At 38.7% G+C, this 21,983-nt stretch overlaps 1 protein-coding gene across 4 annotated transcripts in view; it reads left to right on the forward strand.

Annotated features, from left to right (window-relative positions):
- CELF2 (CUGBP Elav-like family member 2) overlaps positions 1-21,983 on the forward strand; it is a 545,200-nt gene that overhangs the window by 232,072 nt on the left and 291,145 nt on the right. For all 4 annotated transcript variants that reach the window (XM_031063925.1, XM_031063923.1, XM_031063924.1 and 1 more), the window contains one exon: positions 9,851-9,886. Coding sequence is in view for 3 of the 4 variants with exons in the window: in XM_031063923.1 (XP_030919783.1) it covers positions 9,851-9,886 (36 nt within the window). In the remaining variant the exon portion in view is untranslated. The remainder of the gene's footprint in view (positions 1-9,850; positions 9,887-21,983) is intronic.

Genomic DNA, 21,983 nt, shown 5'->3' on the forward strand with positions numbered 1-21,983 from the left:
AGGAATGGTTGCTAATAGCCGATTCAGGTACTTAGTAGTCCATGTTATTTAACTGTGGTAGAATTACAGAACATAAATGGTCTGATGATTAATAGATGAACCTGCTACATATTGCAGTCTAATAGTTTTTGCCATTAAAGAACTATCTTAACATCTTTGGGTTTGGATGTGGCTGGGGAGAAAAGGGCTTGCTTGTAGATTTATATCATGGGTAACTCACACTTTAAAACACTTTATATCGTAATTTCACAACCTCATCGCTATATTGTTCAGTAATATTATTTATGAACTTGTTAGAGAACAATGGCACTTGTGTACTTCCATTTCCTGAGGTGGACAGCTCAGCAGATTTATTCTCTCTGGTTAGGGTTGTCAAAAATAAACTCTACCCATCCTTTTAAGGTCAGAAATAAGACAGGGAGTTAGATCTTAATCTCTTTTCTTTCCCTCTCCCATTAACTTTGGACAGTGGTAGATACACCAATAAGAACAAAAGTTGACTGCGTTGTTTTTAACATTTTGGATTTGTGGGAGGACAGGTGGCAAGAGGGAAAAAAAAGTGGCAAAAAATAACAGATGAACAACAAATGAGCAAGAATGAAGAAATAATAGCATCCAACATCTGCTGCAGTTTGTGCTGAGATACTCCAGAAGATACCACAGTATTTATGGAAATAGTATGAGGACTGTTTTGAACTGCAGCTAATGGGACACAGACTTCTGGCTGTCAGGCCTATTCGGAGTCCTTTCTACATTTTTCCTATTCCATCCCAAGTTTCAACCTGGCACCATTGTATTTTGTATTACAAGGAGGAGCTATCAGGACAGAAAGGAGCTAAGAAGCAAATTTACCCTTGATTAACAACTACAAAAAGGAACTAACCATTTCAGCAGGTGCATGAAAAGAGATTTGTGGGATTTTAAGTGGGGTTGTTGTTTTTGGGGAGGTTTTTATTTGTCATGGGGTTTTTTTAAATTTGTTTGGTTTTGTTTGTGGTTTTTTTCCCCCCTGGTAGTTACCAATGCCATTCCTATATTTTTGCATACTGAACTGGGCAAACAAGACCATCCCCTTCCTAACTTACACTGGCTCTCCCAAGGTACCTATACTTAGCATCTCACTTTGTTCTAGAAGTCACAAAACTTCAGAGATCCCCAAATGCCCATCTCAGCCCAGCCTGCATTGGCTAAGAAAATCAGTAACTATTTGAATACATAATAGCTGAAGTATCCAAGTTGTTTAGCTCCAGTAAAGTATTTTGAGACCAAGATGAGATGTCATTTCCAAGCTTGGCATTTCTTGGCAGAGAATCAAGTTACTTCTCTGAAATAAGTTTAAATAAAGCCTCCAAACTTTTTGAGTGGCTTGAAGTTTGTGTATATTAGTGAAAACATCTGACATCAGGGAACACCAGAGTTTTGAACTGTTGACATTGTGACATTTGTGAGGGAAATATGGGCAGGAAGAGTGAGGTGTGGGCATTTAACAGAAAACAGTTGTTAGGGTGGCTTTTTCTTTTTGGCATTCATCGCTGAAGACATCAACATTTGACCCAACCAATGGCTCATCATAAAGACATTTGTGTGAATTGTACACATAACTGGGCCTCTCACCCTATACAAGTATGACAAAGTCTTAAATATCTGAAGAAACTTACTGAAGCCCTGTACCACATGTCAGAAATGAAGGAATTAATCTAGGCTATAGAACTTGAACAATTTCCATGTCTTTTTGCATATATCTCATGCAACCTTGTGAATGTATGATTTCTTGGGGTTGCTCAGCCTGGAGAAGGTTCCCTGCTGCCCTATAGCACCGCCCAGTACCAGAAAGGATGTACAAGAAAGAGAAGGAGGGACTCTTCACTGGGGAGTGCTGTGACAGAAGAGTTAACAGATTTAAACTGAAGAGGGTAGATTTATATCAGATATTAGGAAGAAATTCTTCCCTATGAGGGTGGTGAGGCCGTGGCACAGGCTGCCCAGAGAAGCTGTGGCTGCCCCATCCCTGGAAGTGTCCAAGGCCAGGTTAAATGGGGCTTTGAGCAGCCTGGTCTAGAAGAAGGTTCCCTGCCCATGGGATGATCCTCCAGCCCAAACCATTTTACGGCTCCAGAATTCTTCTGTAGAATTAGCACATGGCCCAGAATTCTCCTGCAGTTCTATATTTGTGCAACTAAGTTTGACCCAAAGTTCCTGCTGAGACTTTGGGTGTGATTCCCCTCCTTTCCTTGGCACAGTGAGAAGAGATGGTGGTAAAGTAACACTGCACCAGTGGCAGGGTAGCACGAGCTACAGGTCAGGCAAATACCAAACGTGTAAGATTTTCTACCCTGGGAGATTACAGCAGGTTCAATGAGCATATGGGGAGGAACATCTGCTCTGTTTTGGATGATCTTTCTTTGCATTTTGGAGAGAGACAGAGGGTATGTTCCTCCTGCTGGGCTCCCTGAGGCAGTTGCCTGTGCATCACTTCTTTCTCTTCCTGTACCAACAGGGTGAGGGTGTTGGAGTTGGTACCATGGTGGATTCTCCCCCATGTTCTTCCTGCTGCTTGCTGTGTCCTGGAGAGACAAATCCTGTACCCACAGTGCTTTCTTTCTTCATATCCAAGCTTTCCAAGCTTTCTTAACCTTCAAAATGCTCCACTTGCCTGAGAAAACACATAGCAAGAGCCACATCCACAAAGGCGGGGTCTGACCTTGGAGCAAAGCACCAGAGTGGGATCTCCATTTCCTCTCCATGCCCTGGCATTTCTCCCTAGTGACCCTGGCTGAATTGCATCCCATCCATGCCTCCATTACCAGTCTCTCAAATGGACACTGCTGTGTTTCTCCCACCTAATTAATTTCTATTTTGCTCATTAATAGCAGAGCAAAAGATGTATGAGAGAGGTTTCATGTGATGTCCTTGGTGGATAGTTAGACAAGAGGCCAAAATCTTAGCTGGGAGTGGTAGTTAAACTGAAAGGAGTGAGAATTTAGCCTGGATTATGCTTTGACTTGTAAGTTATAATATTGCTGTCTTCAAAAATGTTGGGGTTAAGGGTAAATCAAAGCTTAATTTTTTATAAAATATATAAAGTAGTCACAAGGATGAGGGCAGGTTTTATTTGGCGTATCATTTGTACACAGGATGTACACTGGACTTGGACAGTTTTCAAGGCAGGTGGTTATCACTGACTACATAGAGATTTCTTTCCTCATACCTAAGGAGGAATAAAAAAAAATTCAGAAGTAGTAAATTTAGAATACTGAAAAATGCGGCTTTTAAAAATAATCATGGGAGAAAACAACAAGCATGTTTGTTCATGTCCTTTATCTCAGTCAGCTAATCTTGCAGAATGTCACATTGCATAGAAATAGATTTTTACATATGAACTTGTTACATCACTTCCTAAAAAAAGAGTATTTAGCTTGTACTTAAATAGCACATTCAGAGACTGTTTATGCAGAATTTCTGCTGCAAATGTGTGATCCTTGTTAGGTAGCTAAGCTCAGTGTGAAGATATAACATGGCATTGTATTTATTTGCTGCTTAATGTGTGAAAGATAAAATACTTACAGAAGTATCAATTTGAAATCTTGATAGTTTTTAATAGTTTAAGGGTTTTAAAAGATTAAATTGCTTTTGACCATTTTGATGTTTAGTTGACATAGAGAATAATTCTACCAAAAAAGATATGTAAAGGGCATGTGATACAAAAAAAAAAAAAATACAGTCTTCTCTGGAACCTATTAAATTAATCATAGCAAAACTGAATCCAGAATTTAAACCCTATATTTTATCCAAATGTAGCCAGTTAGTGCTGCTGCACACTAACAAATCTGAGAAACTATCCAATTTAAGACCAGTGAAATATCTTGTGTCTCACAATGGTATTTCAATATACACTATTAATTCTTCCAAGTCAAGGCAGATGCAGTCCCCAAAGTGATTTTAGGAAGAGCAGAGACAACAATGTGTCTTTGGAGGTGCCATTTTTCACCTAGAATGTAAAATCAATGTCCTGACCATTTGTGGTCATTAAAAATCCCACTGCACCATTCTGCAAGAGTAGAGGCATTGACTCCCAAGTCTTGGTGAAACTCCAAGAAAGTAATTATATTCCTCCTGATACAACCTTCTTTTAAAGCTAATTTAAAGTTCCTCTTCAGCTGTTCTCCCCTGCTCTGAGTGGAAAATCCTTCTCATCCCTTTGTAAACTTTTCCTTAGTTCTGCTTTATGCTGACAATTAGTGGCTGTCTTTTGTCACATTGCTGATGCATGTCTCAGAGCAGAGAATGTGTCTGCAATTGTGGACCCTACAATTAAAAAAGCTTTATTGGTGATCTGTTATTGAGGGGTGTTGTTCAACAACAAATTTGGAGCCTTCTCCACCCCAATTTTCTTGTGTTGCTCAGTCAGTGGTGCAGAGTCAGTGAACAGGCAGAGCCAGGAAAAAGTGGTGAAAAGCATCAGGTGAGTTGTTTGTTCTGGCAAGTCCAAGTTTCCCCTGGGGCAAAGCAAACAACTTATGGTTATGAAATATTTGGAAATATTTCAAGGTAGAACTTCCTAGTTAGCAACAGTATTGCAATGTGTTATATACATCAGCACTCTTGGCATTATCCAGTTATGCCCAACGGATATTCCTGGGCAAAACCCTATAACTTTTCAAGTGATCATCCAAAATACCTCATTTTTCTTACACGTGTGCTTTTTTCTGTTTACAAATATATCCCATCCAGTAGGTGGTAAGACTCTGTTTAGTGAAGGGTTGAATGTTTCACCCAAATCAGAAATACCAGTTTAACCTATTGGAGTTTTTTGTGCTTTAAGGAAAATGAGCACAAGTAATGGAGTTACTGCTTCTGTACACCCCAGGGAATCAAAGGGGTCAGGTTCACCTGTCCTGAAGAGGACAGGACCTTTTAACCCTCCTTGAAATGCTGACTGCTGGTTCTGATGCCTAAAACCAAGACCTCAGGGTTAGGGCACATCTCTTTCCAGACTATTCTGCATCCTGGGGCTTTTCTGCTTGCATCTGAGCTGCATTTGTGTTAGCACACCATGCAGATCCCTTCTCCAGCTTCGTCCTTATCCTCATGTGCCTTGTGTGCCGTAGGCGGGCTTTATCCTCTCCTCAAAGTGCGAGATGGGAAAGGGAAGAACGGTAACACCATTGCAGGAAAGTGTTGCTGCCTTTTTTTGCATCTTCCCCAGCACCCTGACAGATTGCTTAGCTAGGATCCATATGCTTTCCTTTGCAGAACAAAAATTGTTCTCGGTGGAGACCTAAAGCTTCCGAATCACTAAGGGTCAAGATCCTGCAGAACTAAAAGAAGATTTCAAAGTGTAGTCTTGACTTGCATGGTTTGAACTCAGTACTTGCTCAGGTTACTGCAGTGCATTTAGCCCAGATGACCTCAGCTGCCCTTTAAAACCTGCCCTGTCTCTAGTGCCTCAGTTTACATTGCTGCAGAAACGCAGCAAAAATCATCAAATGGTTTGAGTTGGAAGGAACGTAAAAGATCATCTCATTCCAAGCCTCTTGCCATGGGCAGGGACATCTTCCATTAGACCAGGTCACTCCAAGCCCCATCCAGTCTGGCCTTGTCATCACTTCCAGGGATGGGGCAGCCACATCTTCTCTGGGCAAACTGCAAAATGTTGCAGTTTCAAACTTCAGAGCTGTTTTGTGTCAAATCCTGCATGTAGGTGGGTAACAACAGCTGCCAGTCAGCCTCAGAGAGCAGAGCACCATATGATTTCTCAGTGAACAAAACATTTATTATAAACACAACACTTTCCAGATATTATGAAGAGTTTTTCTGAACAACTCTTTTTAAACAGAACTATTAGGCAGTAAAGTCTGTTTGCTGATCTTTATGCAGATCTTCCCACTTCCACTTCACTGTAAGGTTTTGACTAAAATATTTATACTTTTCTGCTTTGGTATACATCCTACTCCAATCCTACGGGCAGGATTTCTCAGCCTGTAGAGAGAAATGACAAAATGCGTGTGTGGTGCTTGGTTCACCCACACTGGCTCTCTGGGCTTTGAGAAGAGCTGCATGGTCCTCTCGAGTGCAGAGCTCCTGCAGTAGGACAAAGCTCCTCATAGGTCTCAGAAGCAACTTGTAACTTTGCTTTTTAGCAAGACCCCATGGGAGGGTACAATATTTTGGGGTGCAAAACTCCCACCCAACCCTCCAGGTTTCAACATCTTCCATGCTTACAGATCATGTTGTCCCAAATCTGTTTGTGCAGCTGAACACAAAATGCTTAGAAATTGTAAATGACCGTCCTGGAAATGCTGCCCTGCTCTTCCATAATGCCACCTTCCTCATCACAGCTTTTCCAGGGTCTTCAGCCAGGTCCTCTCCTTGCCTTAGCACTGTTGAGCATCAGCTCATCCCATTTGCATTGGAGCCGATTTCAGTGGAATTCAGGGCAGCTCTGACAAAGCATTCAAGTTTCCATCCTTACTCTTTTTCAAGGTCGTCCTTTCATATCTCTGGCAGGATGTGAAAATACATGATCTTATATTCATTCTCCCTTTAAGTATTATCCTCTTGTTTTCATCCAAGATTTTTTTGCTTCCTGTAGATACAGTAAATTGTGAGTTATATTTATTGTGTGTGTCACTGGGGAGTACTAGGGGTCTGAAAATTGGTTGTGCAAGTCTAGTTTCAGTTTCTTGAATGACTACAGAATGAGTATCTATTATCTTTAAACAAACTTTAAGGGTTTTCTTGATGAGTAATTTGCTCCAAAAGATTTTCTTTTTTAAACTCCCATGAAATATATTTATAGAGTGGTGTTTCAATTCCTGATATTTATAGGAGCACTTACCAGGGACATGAACCATCTTCAGCAGTCCATGTATCATTTATTTTCAATGGCATGGTGGGGATAATTGTGTTTGTTTTCTGGGAAATAATATTTTTAGTTTCATAGTCTAACGTGGGGTTAATTTGTTTTTATGGTAGAAGTGTTTACTGAGTTGATGAGAAGCAGTGAAATCTTTGGATAGTTAGGAACTAATCAGACTTTTACTTGTGACTTTGAGTTTTATTTGAGTTGGATCTGTATTTCAAAAACCATTACTTTACATAGTTTTGCTCAAAAATGGAATTTGATCTGACCAAATGTGAAATTTGCAACAAAATTAATTACATTTAAAATGCATGTTGTTAAAGACCTGCAGTGTCTTTGTTTAACATTCTGATCACATTCAGATTTTTTTACCACTGCATCGACTATTTAATAATTGTTTCCACAATGCTAACATCCCTTGTAGAGAGAGTTATTTAACAAGAATGAAAATCTTTAGAAATTTAGATGCACCAATCACTCACTGCTCTGCTCAGAAACTGAGAGCATGGTTCCAGTTTAACATCCTCTTTTAAACCTACATGATTCTGCTTCTTGATGCTTCCTGCAGCACCCACCCATGATGTGCCTGGTTGCCTCTTTAAGCTGGATGAGCAACTGCTACTTTATAAAATGTGCTGCCATACCCTAAAGCAATAAAGTTTGTGCCATTCTGTTGTTGGAACAGTAATGGGTAGCTAAAGGCTACGGAGCCCCTTTAGAAGAAGAAACAAAGAGATGCCCAGATCCAGGTTCTTTCCTTAAAAAAAAAAAAAAAAAAAAGAAAGAAGGCATTTCAATGAAAAGAGATGATATCTGGGATTAACGGTGGAAGGGGAAATGTCCTGACTGTTGGAACCATTTTGTGATTTGGTTCTTTGGTAGGTTACAAAAAATATCATACGAATTCTTTGAAGTGTATAAGTCATGAGTAGGGCTTGGAAAATAAGGTGGTGTGATACCAATGTGCAGGAGTTTAATCAAAATAAAATATCTAAAATGTACAGCTGTATCAAATAACCCATAGAAATGGAGTCTGTATTGCTCTACTCTAATTTTTTTCCTTATCTCTTTACATTCACTTGCTCTTCCTCCTAGCTCTCACCTTTTGATGTCATTTATATCATGGACTTTGTTCATCACAGACACCTGCTAAATATGTACCTGTATGCCTTAGCTGGGGTGGGAACTGTTTTTTTCTGAGGGGCCTTAAATATCTGCTGGACTTGCTGAATGGTGCATGCAAGAAAAGGGTGTGAGTCATTTTTTTATTTCTTGCCTAATCTTCTTTGCAACCACTGAACACAGTTCTGATCTGTGCCTTTTGAAGCAAAGCACTGGGAGGTTTAAGGCAACCTTCTGTGCCCAGTAAACTGCACAGCTTGGAGATAGAGACTCTGAAAATGCAAAGCTGTGCACGTTTAGAGGGACCATTTCATTTCCTCTGACACTGTAATGGAGGCTGCAACTGTCAGCGTAACCATTAAGGAAAAAGCCTGGTGTCACTGTGGGATGTCCAATAAATTTAAAAAAAAAGTAATTAAAAAAAATTAAACCCTCATAGCTGCTCACATTTCATGTAGTGCCAAAAAGCACTAGAAAAATCTAGAAAAATCTCCTGAAGAGGTGCTCTGAATTATTGTGGTTTTAATATATTATCTCTGTAGTTGTCCCATCAAGAAAAGTGACTTCAGAACATGGGGAAACTCTACAAGAGCCTTCAAAAATTTATTTCTTTATTGTTTTTTCTTTGGATGCATACATAAATTAGCCTTTGAGGTTCAATCTGTATATATAAGGTTCATACTCTTGCAACAAAAATATATAGGGCTGTTTCACTACAAAGAGATCACTAGATCTATAGTTTTGTAAATTGTTTAGGCAAGGAAGATTTTTGGGACCTATCTCAATTACTACCACCTCCCCTTACAAAAAAAGATTCCCCCCAACTGTAAAAGTGGATGGAAGGGTTTTCTCTGCTGTAAATTGTAAGAAAATATTATGTTGAGAATTGTTCCATACCCTAAGTTCATCTACAGATGTGAAATTTTACAGTTTCTATCTCAGCTGAAAAAATCAGGGTATGAACTAACCACTTACTTTTCATGCAGAAAATTTGTATATTAGATATAAATTTTGTAACTGGACAAGAAAACTGTGGAATGAGATGGGCACCTGGTCAAGTCTAAGACAATGAAGCCTCTTAAGCTTTCTTGCTGTTTTTTAAGGTCTTACGTATGGGAGAGAAATGAGACATGGAGCTATCCAGCAATTTTCCTGATTCTTGGATAAGGTCTAGGCAAATTTGCTGGGGAGGGAAACAAGGACATGCAGTGGTGACAAATCTGGGATGTATTTTAAGGCCTGTGTACATAGGTAATGGTAATGCATTTAATTGTACTTTAATGTGACATACCACTACATTAGCCCACTTTCACCATCTCGCACTCAGCTTCCCTCAAACAAATTGCACACCCACAAAAGGGTTTCAGACAAGTAAATTGGACGAAAAGTCACATATTTGGAAAATAGCTGTTGTTTAGGACCAGCATAAGAGGATTTAACATTAGCATGGTATTTTCTCAGTGCGTAACCTGCTTGTAGAACTGTCTAATGCCTTGCTTTTGCTGCGGCACTGAAATAAAAGGGAACATTTTCCACTGGAAAATTGGCCCAGTGCTACGTTTTGTCTATGTAAGATCATGCAGTGCTGGCATTTAAAATAGTGATAATTTTATGCCTAAAAAAATGAGTAATTGTACCACGGAGAACTCGATTCTGATAGATCCTTAGATCACACTCCATCGTCTGCTTTTTCACATTCTTTTGTGTGTGATCAGGGGGGCACCGCATCCGCCAGTGACGCGCTTGCGTACGGAGCTGTGGATGTGTTTCTGCACTCCTATAAAACACAAGCACTACAAAGGCATCTTAAAAATTTTATAGCTGTTTAAAACACAAACTAAGTTTTCCTCCCTTTGTGTCTTTCAGAGAGACTGCCACAGAGTTATCTGGAACGTTACCAAGGTAAGCAAGTTGCTCTAAACCGCATCTGTGTGTCAATGTCTGGAAGGTGCTGAAAGAAGCACGACCTTTGGAGGCAGAACATGATCCTTTTCCTAGGGAAAACTGCTGGGATACTGAGAACCGGGGGTGCAGAGAGGAGAACGCTCCCTGCATGCCACAGACAGACAAATGACACTGAAATACTGGCACTGCCAAGCCCACACAGCTTAAAGCAACGAGTTGAAGTTGCTTTGAGGCTCAGCACAGTTGTGCACCTGATGAGAAAAATCCCAGCTGTGGCTTCCTTCCAGCTGTGCAATTATACCCATGGCAGGTGGTTTGGCTTTTGCTTTACATCTCACCTGAGGGATGAGAGGAGGGAAACTTGGAGGTAGGAGGGGGAAAAAAAAAGCTGTCTTAAGGCATTTTCATTTGGAAAGCAGGAAAGCAGCTTAGACCAAATTCTTCTATGCTGAGAAACCTTTTCATAAAATAATAGAAGTAGACAGGACTCCCAGGCTGTGATAGAGGTTTTTGAAGAGAGACTTGTCTACATATTGTTAGAGAATGCAATAAAATGCTGTAATCATGCAGATAGAGAAAAGGGTGGAGAGAAGGGAAAAAAAAAATCTGATATGGTAATCTGTCAGCGATGCCTGGTGAGGTAAAAAAAGATGCTCCCAGTCCTCTTGTACCTTCTGCCACTGGTTTTGCTCTCTGAGGTGCAAGGGGTTTTAGTGGGGTTATGCTTTTGGGGGGTTTTGCTATCCTCTGATTAAAGCAGGGTTGTAGTTCAAACAACATATAATGTAAAAAGAATATTTCAACTGGAAGGACAGTTTTCTTTAAGCATGATAATATATGCAAGATGCTTCTGATTCTAAGGCAGAGAAAAAATATCCACCTTTCTTTAGAGGGTGTGTGGTGTATATTCGTTGACTTTTTTATATTGATAAGCTGTAAAAAAGTATATTTTCACTACATATGGTGAGTTTTCCCTGTGTAATGTACTCCTTTGTTCTGTGTGTACACATTTATGTGATTTATATGATTTGTTCATTTAATAGATGCATATCTTTTTATGGCTTACTGTCACTTGGCCTCCATGGTTGTGCAAGAAAATATTCTCGTGACATTTTGCCATGTGTTTGAAGAGCTGACCAGTGATCAGGCCTACCAGACACCAAAGATTTTGTTCATCTTCCTTGCAAAATAATAGCATTTCTTCATACACACACACATACCAAAAAAAGGGGGAAAAAAATCCAGTTTCACTGCACTTGGTGAGGTATTATAGGACTAATATACTGGAAACATGGAGTCCTTACACTGCAGAAATGAATTCCACTTCAAATTAAAGTTAAAATGAGACGCATAAGTGCTTGAATAAACATCCCGTTTCGTACTTGCCATTAATGATTGTCTAAATGTGCTTTTTGAATTATTACCACAAGGCTTTAATTTCAACTGCAGTAAGATGTCACAAGTAAAATCAGATTATACCAGCAATGTGCACAAGGCATTGTAATTGTGTTATAAATATTAAACCAAATGATCTTGTCATGATTTAAAACAAATGTTTCCAGCTAGGCACAGGTTGGCTTGTTCTCCAGTCTTCTCCAGGATTCACCTGTTCCTGAATTTCTCTAAGCAAACAGCTCCTTGGGGTTTTTCATCTTATGATGTGATGTAGTAATCTAATATTTTTTGTTCTTCTTTCAAACGTCAAGTGACTCATTTTGCGATTATTAATTCATAGGAGTGAAATAGTCTAATTTCCCCATATCTTCTTCCACCTTTGCCCAGAAACCACTTTACAACATATAAAATTTGAGGTGTGGCACCTTGAAATGACAAAATTAATAACCACTTTCCCATCATTGCTGGGATTCACATCACTGTATTTTGGCCAGTGGGGCACAGTAAGTCCCCTGTAGCACCAGAAATCCAACTCTCCTTTGTCCAGGCAAACACAATGCCTTTTCCCAGAGCAGTGATTGCTCTTGGATATATTTGTGGCCAGGATTGATCAAATCATTTTCATGCACTTGCAAACCTGTGAAAGGGTTTTCACTGCAAGTGGCGTAGGTGTGAACAGATGTTTCTGTACTTGGAATATTTTGTCTGACTGTCAAGAAAGTTTTGGCACTGGCGGCATTAATTATTTATTGTTGTTGTTGTTGTCATTTAAAAAAAGCCTCAAAAATCCCTTCTGATTTTTTCATAGTTCAGTTAAAGAGGTGGAATTAGGCATTTGCTCCCATCAAGCCCAGTAGTTAGTCAGAACTATAGAGGAGTATATTTTGAATATTTTCTTATCTCAGTAGCAACCAAGAGAGGTTCCATATGTGCATTTTTTAAAAAAAACCAAATATAACAAAGTGTCTTGGTAAATGTGGTTTTTTAATATATTCATTTTCCATTAAATACTGCTGATAGTTCTCTAATGATTATATTTAAAGGAAGAAGAATCACCCTTCCTCTTGCCACTGAAGTATGTGTATCACTGATAGGCAAAAATAGAAAAATGTGAGTTGGTGGACATCATTTAGTAGTAAGGATAATAGATTAACTTTGCCTGTAGAAAGATATAAAAATATTCAGTACAATTATATTGTGTCAGTTCTAATTTACCAGTTATTTCTGATGATTTCAGGAAGCTCAGGCTAGAGAATGAATTGAAAATTCAGACTTTAAATGTGATAAAGAAGCTTTACAATTTTTATATTAAATTACATTATTATAGCTATGAATGTATATTGTTTTTTTGAAGAAAGGCTTTCTGTGTGCAACAGCACATCAAAGAAGAGATCTTCACAAGGAAAACTTTACAATAATATTAAGTTGTTCATTGCATGACCTATTTAAAGTACTCAGATACTTCTTGTTGTAGACTACATAATTAAATTTTAAATGGAACATGATAAAGAAATTATACTGGTGATCTCTAGAGATTTGAATACCCTATTTGGATCTTTACAAGAGTGTAGTGAAGGCATACTTTTAAAATTTAATAAAGGTCTGGCCTATTTTTTTTCCTTTTAGATGCTCTATAGCTGCTATGGCAGCTGTGTTTCAAATGTGTTTGCTCTCAACATTACATAGTCAGTACCTGCAATAACAGAGCAAACTAAAAGTATTAGGAAAAAATACAGTTTAATTGGAGAAATTCACCATTAAAAAAAAAGGCATTTAATGAATGGGGATAAACTTCTGAAATCTTGGGGAAGCTAAGCTTGTAACCAGCCTTTCCTGGGCCAGCCCCTGAGCTCAGCAGTGGAGGGCAGCAGGGAATGAATGGAGTCCTGGAGCACAGTGTGAAGCTCTATGGGCATGAGGGAGATGATGTTTGGAGCTTAAAGGAGAAAATACTCAGCTTCAGTTTCAAAGGAATGATTTCAGTCTCTAGCCACTTCTGTTTGTTTCTGTGAAAGTTACTTTATATTTAAAGAAGAACAAATATTTTAAATATAGGCTAACCGCATGGATTATTTATTTGCTTAATACTAGGTTAGTATTAACAGAAGGAAAATCTGGGCTACTTTTCCACTTTTATGTACTGGTTCAATTTTTCATTTCACTCAAGGGGGGAGTAAAGTTTAAACAGCCACTTCCTCCTCTAAGCTGTTAAAATAAGGGGGAAAAGTCAAACTAATAATTTGCATTTATATTTTTAATGGAAAACTTTGTAGAAATATCACCGAATCACCCGCTTAAATCTTGAGCAAAACTCAGGGAATCTTATATTTTGTGGTGAAGGCCATCTTAAAATTGTCATTTAGAAATTTTTTAAAACTGTGGGAGGAAATCTGCAGTGGATACATTGGTGTTAAAACAAGCAAGGATGTTCAAAATGGAAGTGTAAATCTTCAGCTTATCCTTGAATTTTAGTAATCTACAAACTTAATATATTTTAAACCTGTGGTCTGGAGTAGGGTACAAACTTTGGCCCTCTTAAGTTGGGGTTTTATTCCCCACCATTCCATAAATTTCTTTGATAATGTCTCAGTTCCGTTTACTGCAGAGGCTTCTGGTCTCGGGTATCTACAGCATTTTGAAAATAGAATTTAAGTACTGAAGTCACTTTGGTGCTTTTGAAAAATGTTAACCTGCAACTTCACCATTATTGAAATCTAATGCAACTAAGCTTTTATCTAAAGCAAAAAGAAGAATTGACAACCCACCATATGACAAGCAAAATGAAATCTCTTGATCACTATCTGTCAGCAGTCTTTCTAATACCATTGTGTTAGGGAATGATATGTCTTCCAAGAAGCTCAGTACACAAGGTTTTGAATCATTTCTGTCTTGACAGCCTAACACAAGTAACTACTTGTAAGTGCTTGGATGAATTATAAAATCTATGTGGCTCTGTAGAGTGAGTTAATAAAACATCTATGAGCATTTTAATTACTATGAAATGAAAAGGATTTTTTTCCTGACAGTAATAGGGGCATGGTCTAAAGACCAACCTGACATCTCAGCTGCTGTCTTCACTGGCTTTGCACAGGCGGTGGGAGCTGGGGTTGCCTTCTGTGTTTGCACTTTTGGTTCCCTCCCAGCTGAGATATTCTGGCGAGCAGCTTCTCTCCCTCTGAGAACACCAGGTCATACCTTTCACCCCTCATGTTTTCATGTCCTCTCATGTCACCACTGCTGCTTTGCCAGTAATGTCAGGCTTGAATGCCCACCCGCCTACGCCAGGCATGTCTCTGCCAAACTATGACAGAATTTTCCATACCCTCACATTACATTTACTGAAGCTTTATTCTTCCTTAAATAAAGCAGGTGTTTGGCATAGTCCATTTGTGATCCTCTCTTCTAATGGAGAAGTTTTGTTTTCCACCTTCAAATAAATCCTTTCTCAAAACTCACTCTTGTTTTAGAGGCATATAAATAATTGGTCAAGAAAACATTGCTCATCCTGGATGGCAGGCAGTGCTAGCTGATAATATTAAAATATCTTGAATGTCAAACTATATGCAGTAATCCAGAGCTGGTTTTTGGAAATGATATCATCTTCTATCTTTTCCTAAACCTCATCATTAAAAAGAAAAGAAGAAGGTTCCAGCCCTCGATATTTAAATGTTCTCAAGTCAACTGTCTTAAAGAGCAGATTTTCCATAATTTGGATGCCTGCTATTTTCTAAAGAAACTACTCATTTCAAAATGAGACTTTAATTTAACCAATCACTCCTTTATAAAAAAAAAAAAAAAGTAAAAGAATCTGGTGTTTGACCTTTCTCTTTGCCTCAGATGTTCATTTTGAAGAGTTACTTCTTTCATCTAACCTTTGAGCTGCTTTTCTGTACTGGCAGCAGGACTGCCTGCACCCCATTTTATCTGGTGTAGAGGAATGCCCTGATGGTGCTTGGTTTTGAGGCACTGGAATATAAATTACTTTGAGATGGTAACAAGCTTGATGCTATTATAAGCAAATCTGGAGGTTTTGAGGAAATAATACACGAGGTCTCCTTACTACTCTGATTTTTATTTTTCCTAAGGAAAGCTTCAGTATCCTTAAAATCCAGCATGGAGCTATTCCTTGCAGTAGCTGTTGGCATGTCTCTTTTTGTTGTTGTTTTACAGCCATTTTGAAATATGTTTTTCACAGCTAATGATAATCTTAAAACACACTTATGTGCAATCTGATCCCTTTCTAAAGAGATATTTTTAAAATCTTAAGAGGAGCCTAAGGAGCATAGAGGTGATTATCCATATGTGCTTACTGATGACTCTCATTCAAAAATTAGGAAGATACCAGTGGCAGGATTCATATTGCCTAAATTTAGCTATCACAAAAGTCCTCTGTCAAAAGAATCAGGAGAGGAATGGAGAAAAATAGGTGCCTCATCTCAGGGCAAGGTGAATAACCTTGGGAATTGTTTTTCTTTCTCCATTGCCTGAAAATGGAGCCCGGGGGAATAAGCACAGACTAAATGTTTCACCTGATGATAGCTTTAATTTAAGGTGAGCAGCCAGACTTTTATAAGTGTTAAAGTGCCAAGTGACGTAAGCTGATGCCTGCTGGAGTTTTGAGGACATTGGCATGCTTAACCTCAAAAACACTTTCAATATTTCGTACTTAAGTCCTAAATATAGATCCTGAGAAGGAGGGGGGAAAGTCAGTCAGAAATCATTGTTGGACTTGATACAGCTCTGACCCAGAATGCAGGAACTCTTCTCACAGTGCAGAGCCCTCAGAAATCACAGCAGCCCTGAAAGGGTTCATAATTACACATAGCCTTTGAATATTAAAACTGAGTGTAAGTGATTTTACTCAGAGTCCTGGTTTGGAACCCACAACCATTTTTCCCCAGCAACTGTAGACATCTCTCAAAAACATTAATGAATTTGACAGGAGATTTTTATCTTAAAAGTCTGGTAGAGCTTTTGTTTTTATTCCCTATTGTGAAGATCTAAAACTAGAGACATATTCCCTTCTCTTTTTTTTTTTCTGTTATTCACCTTAACCAGACTTCCAAGCATCTTTTTAACTTGTTTTACAAAGCATTGCTAAACGTGCCCAATGAGGATAACGTGCAGTAGAAATGAAAGGACTTAGATCTCTTAATTTCCATTCCTGAAGGTGAATTCCAAGATCGTGATTATTTTTATTTATACAGTGCCTAAAGAGTACTAAATACTTTATGGAACAAATAGAAGACCTCTTGTAAAAAGCACGCATTCCTATAATCTAATTTTAGTCTCAAATCAGGCAGCATGAATGCTAAGCAGCAGGGCTTGAAGAAACACAGAAGGTGTATGAGGGCCACACTAACAGGATTGAGCAGTTATTTAGGTTCATTATGTGTCCCACTTAATAGAACTGCTGGTTTAAGTTAAATTTACATCGGCCTGTGGAGAACATTTGACTGACACAAGTATGGTATTTCTTGGGTTTGATCAAAAAATAAGCCTTTCAAAAGGAGTTTGGATGAAGAGAGAGGAAGACACCATTGCAGGTGGATTTGAGATGCCAGTCCAGTGCAATAATCAGCAAATGAAACCAACTAAAAATACTAAACCTGATTTTCTCTCTTCATTTCCCAGCTCAGTCGAAATACTTGTGTTCCAAGTTAGTGCTTTGTATGTATCCTCTAAAATACTAAACTTGAGTTTCTCTCCTCACTTCATTTCCCAGCTCAGTCAAAACACTTGTGATCCAAGTTAGTGCTTTGTATGTATCCTCTGCTTAAGTGTGTCTTTAGCCCTTAAAACCATCAAAATAATGTTATTTAGAAATTCAGTGCAAAGGATGAAACTTATCCAGACATAAATATGCATTTCTGGGGAAAGGAGAAGTGTTCACACATCAGGTTCTGCAGTTTATCCCAACATAAATATGCATTTCTGGGGAAAGAAGTGTTCACACATCAGGTTCTGCAGAAGCAAACCAGCAACGGAAGTGGAGATTTGTTAACATGACAGAGAAGCTCTATCTTAGTACCTTTGCTGTAGCATGAACAAGGCATGTGTCATACATTATATAATATAGAGTATTATATCATGTGTTTTATAAATAGTTAGGAGTGAACTGCTCATATGCAGAATTCTTAGCACCATCCTTGCCATTGGTCCCAGAGGAGCAGCAGCAAGAGATACGGATGGAGCGACGTCAGGAAAACCCACACTGCGCTCCCTAAGACAGCAGAGACTCTGGTTTAAAGCTCTCTTCAACATTCTCTGCCTTCTGAGCATTGCTTTTATTTATGAAATCACTGCTATTGTAGCATTTACAAAAATTGCGACTATTTGAATGTTTCCAAAAGATTTGCTATAAACTAAAAGCAAATCTTAGACAATTCTCAGTAAATTATTGAAAGAACTTAAAAAAAAAGTCCTAACATATTCCCTGGTGTTCAAGGTTAACACTTTATACTTCATCTACATTATATTAAAAACATTTTTACTGGAGTCCATAAATGTTACACATTTTTAAAAGGCAACAAGCACAGCGGGAATAGAAATGTTGCATAAAGCCAGACACGAGACCTGCAAGCAGTAAGTGTTGGGATTTTTTATTTTTTGAGGGTGCTGACTTGAGATTGCTTCTGTGAGGTAATACCCATTTTTCTGGTTACATCTTGCCATTGGAAGCAGGCAGCCCGTAAAGTTTTCCTGTGGTCAGCAGCAGACCCTGAGCCCCAAACTCCCGTGTTGGGAGCAGTGTCTCACCGCGGTAATTCTCTCACTGGCGGGGAGGTTTTGCCAGTTTGGAGCCTCAGAGGACCTACCCCACTTTCCTGTATACATCCTCCCAGAGCATTTTGCAAGTTGTGCCATACACAGCATTTCTACAGCAGCAAAGTGCCGGGCTGGTGCTTCTCATCTCCAGGCTGTAATGGAAAATATTTTTCATCCAGACCCTTTGGAACTTTTAGAACTCCCGCAACATTTTTTGCAGGGAACATTTAAGACTCTGCAAAGCTGTGATTAAACTGGGTGCAAATCATGGCTTTTTGCTGTAACCTAACCTTAATGAATGCCCATGGAGAAAGAAAGAGGGAAAACAAGACTAGGCTTTACCTGACACAAAAAAAACCCAACCCTAAAAGCAGAGATCTTTCAGCCCCTTCTGTATATTTTGCTTCTGAACTTTAAGATACAAATGCCACAATGGCTCACATGCTTAATTTTGGAGAACAGTCCTGCTGATATCAAAGTGATTGCACAAGTCAGTGCAATTTCAGCATGAGTATTGCTGCTTACTCATTGCTGTGAGATGAATATCCTCTGATTTGATCCCAGCATTGCCACTAAGACTGTAGACAGCTCTACTTGATCAAGAAAGAAGAATAAACACATAGCAACTCAGTTTTGGTAGCATCCTCTTGAAACATGAACTGAGAATCATAAACTGGAAGCTTAAAAGAAGGCTCTAAATGGCTCCAATACTATTTAGAGGAATGGTTTTGGCTAATTGAAAATACTGGACAATTGCAGGATCCACTGACTTTGGTTCAAAGGATAAATGTGCTTTTCTGAACGAGGCTATTAATTCAAGATTTTAAAAGGTGTCTGTGGCATTTAGGAAAGCTTCTGTGCTTGAAGCTCAGGAGCTCATCTTTTAACTAGTTGTTCAAAATTTCATTTCTTTTTTAAGCTTTTGTGTTGGGGGATACAGATGCACCTGTGCTGATGTGCTCATGGATGCCAAAGGAACTGTGGCTTGTTGCTGGCAGATTTCATTCCAGGATTGCATGGAGCAGTAAGCAGAAGTTCCTGCAACTATAAAGTTTCATTTAACAAAAATGAAATATTATTATTCATGTCATGAGTAATTGAATCCCCAGATGTTCTCATTTTCTATCAATGGCTGGAGACAATATGACTCTAGATAGGCTGTGACAACATGAATTGATTTCTTTCTCTTTTTATTTTATTTTATTTTTCCCCTTTTTTATTTCAAACCTGCAAAGTGACTGTGGGTTTGGTTTTTTTTAGCTGATTGCTTGGATCTGACATTACAGGTTGTGCAGCTGTAAAACAGACCTTCTCATTTTCATTGAGAATAAGTAAAATAAAATATAACAGAAATAGCATTGCTCTTTCCTGGTCCTGCCCCTATTTATTTCTGCAGAGATAACAGGAACAGAGCAATTGAATTTGGAAAGAAGTCTGCAAGAAGAGATGGTTGCTGCTAACACTGAATATTCAGAATAATAATAAAAGTAATCGGGTTACTAAAAAGCCACCTGTTACTTTTTTTATTGTTTTTCTCTAAAGCATAGAGTTTACTTTTTTGTCTCTGAATTTATAGCAGAGATGGGAAGTCCAACTCCTTAGAAACCTTATTATATGCAAGGTAGTAATTCCTTGTTAAAGTAGGAAAAGAAGCCATACTCACTAACATTTCTAATGCTGCTAAAGATGAATGTTTGCACAAAGGAACAAAGGTAGAAAAACTTTAAGTGCTTGTTAAGGCATGCACACACAGTGCATAAGAGCAGTAAGTCTGTTTTGCTGAACTGTGAAATTGCCCTGAGTAATTTCTCTAATAACAGAACAGATATTGCCCCTGTGACCCCAGAGGAGCCCTGGGCTCAGTGCTGCAGCCAGTCCTGCTATCAGCAGAAACTTGTGCAACCAAAGCATGGGCTGCAAGCTGAGCACTAGAAAATAAAAGAAACTTGGTGGATAACTTGTAAATGATCTGGCTGATTTAAAAATTCCAAAAATGATTAATGATGAAGGTACTTTATTTATTGATTTCCCTCCATGACCTATTCTTCAGAGGACCTGCACTATTGTGTCCAGAGTGTGTTTGACAGCTGCCTCCTATTTCCAAAGACAGTATTCATTCCACTATGAATGGAATGTACAGTAGCAGAAACTTTTAATTGGCATTTCTTGTTAGCTTTCTCCTATAAAAAAGATGTAGCGCTGTTGCTTTCCCTCTGTGTTATGGAGAATGCCTCTGGAAATAACAGTTCTGTAGCTGGAGCAGGGGAAAAAAACCCCACAGAATCCCTTGGGATAATGCAGCACATGCAGAAATAGGAAAAGAAATCATATGAGAAAAACATTCAGTTAAAGCAGCAACTTATGTCTTCCCTTTCAAAACTTGCAAGGTGAAAAAGAGCAATGTGGTTTAAAGGGGATATTGATTTGGTGGAGCTATGCATGAACTCGTGCCACAACCCCAGTACTTCTCCAGTCTCTGAACCTCTCAGAATTAATGCAGGGGTTTTAGACTGATTGCTTGAAGTCTTTCTGTAAAAAAACCCCATGTCTGATGAATGGCAAGGACTTGAGGAGATTAAAAAAAAAAAGAATTAAAAGTTTCTTTAAAGAACTGAGAAAACCTTTGTCAGCTCTACTTCCTTGTAGTGCTGTATAGTTAGAGCAAGGCAGCCAGAGACTCAACCTCATTTCTTCTGCCTTCCATTTTGTCTTGTGAGTGATTGACTTCCTTCAGCAGCTTCGTCAGGTAATGTGACATAAATGGGAAAAAAATTCCCACCCTGAATTCATCTTACTGTGCCAGGGACATAGCAGACATTTTTAGCTATTCACCCATTTGAAAAAGAATTCTAAGCTCAGGCAGATGTTGAAAGTCTGGCATGTGAATTTGGTTGCTGTTCTCTAGGAGGTTTTCAATTTTTTGTCTGAAGTAGGTGATATTTTATGAGCTTGTGCTGTGGGGCTTTGTTAATGGTTCTGGATAACACAGAAAACATGGGGCAGGAGCTGTTTATAGCAGTGTGAGAGGTGTTGTTCAGGAGAAAGGCAGAGGTTTGTCTCTTCATCTGGAATTATCTGGCATCTGCAGTGTAAAACAGGCTGGCAAAGTTGAGAAAAGCAGTCTTGGAAAGAAATGTCTGAAGAAAATATTCTCAACCCCATCCCAAACCTTTTTTCAGAGAATAAGGCAATGCTTTCCATCCTTGTTTTCTGTGCTTTTATGGTCTTTATAACTCCTTCTATTCTACCTTTTCAAGAGACAGGAATGTCCAGTTTTCTTCTGACTTTCAGCTGTGATGCTTTCTTTGGATTAACCGAAAAATCAAAAAATATATTTCCTTTCATAAATGTAGTTTTGTATTAATTTAATTCTGTAAGACAACACACAGATTTAGAATTGTGTCTAGAGTCCACAAAAGCAATAAATAAGGAAATAAGGACTACCAATAAATAAGGAAAGGCCACAAATTCTCCCCCCTGCCCCATATTCTGCATTCATCAAAGCTGGTCTCTTCTGACCTTCTAGAGGCTTTTAGGATTTATGGTCTCTATAAATCTTATGGTGAAGCATCAAGTCTAAGATGAGAAAAATCACTCTAATATGAGAAAAAGACACACAAGACAAAACAAAAAGCCCCAAACCTCCATCAAAGCCATCTTTGATAATATTCTGCTATGTGAGAATAACTCAGAGTAACTAGAGACAGTTGCACAGGATTTTCCTCTGTCCAGTACTGCCTGTGTAACACTCACCAGTGGGCTGCTGCTCTCAGGCATCAATGCATCAGTCATCACTTGCTTCTCACACCAGGATTTTTAGATTTCGTTGCATGTAGAAATTATCAAAATGTGTTTTCCTAAAAAAAAAATCTGCTTCACCACCCGTCTCTTTTACCAGTGTTTCCTGATTGAAAAAAAAATTAAAAGAAAA

Source organism: Geospiza fortis, unplaced genomic scaffold (genome assembly GCF_000277835.1).
Source record: "Geospiza fortis unplaced genomic scaffold, GeoFor_1.0 scaffold273, whole genome shotgun sequence".
NCBI classification, from domain to species: domain Eukaryota; kingdom Metazoa; phylum Chordata; class Aves; order Passeriformes; family Thraupidae; genus Geospiza; species Geospiza fortis.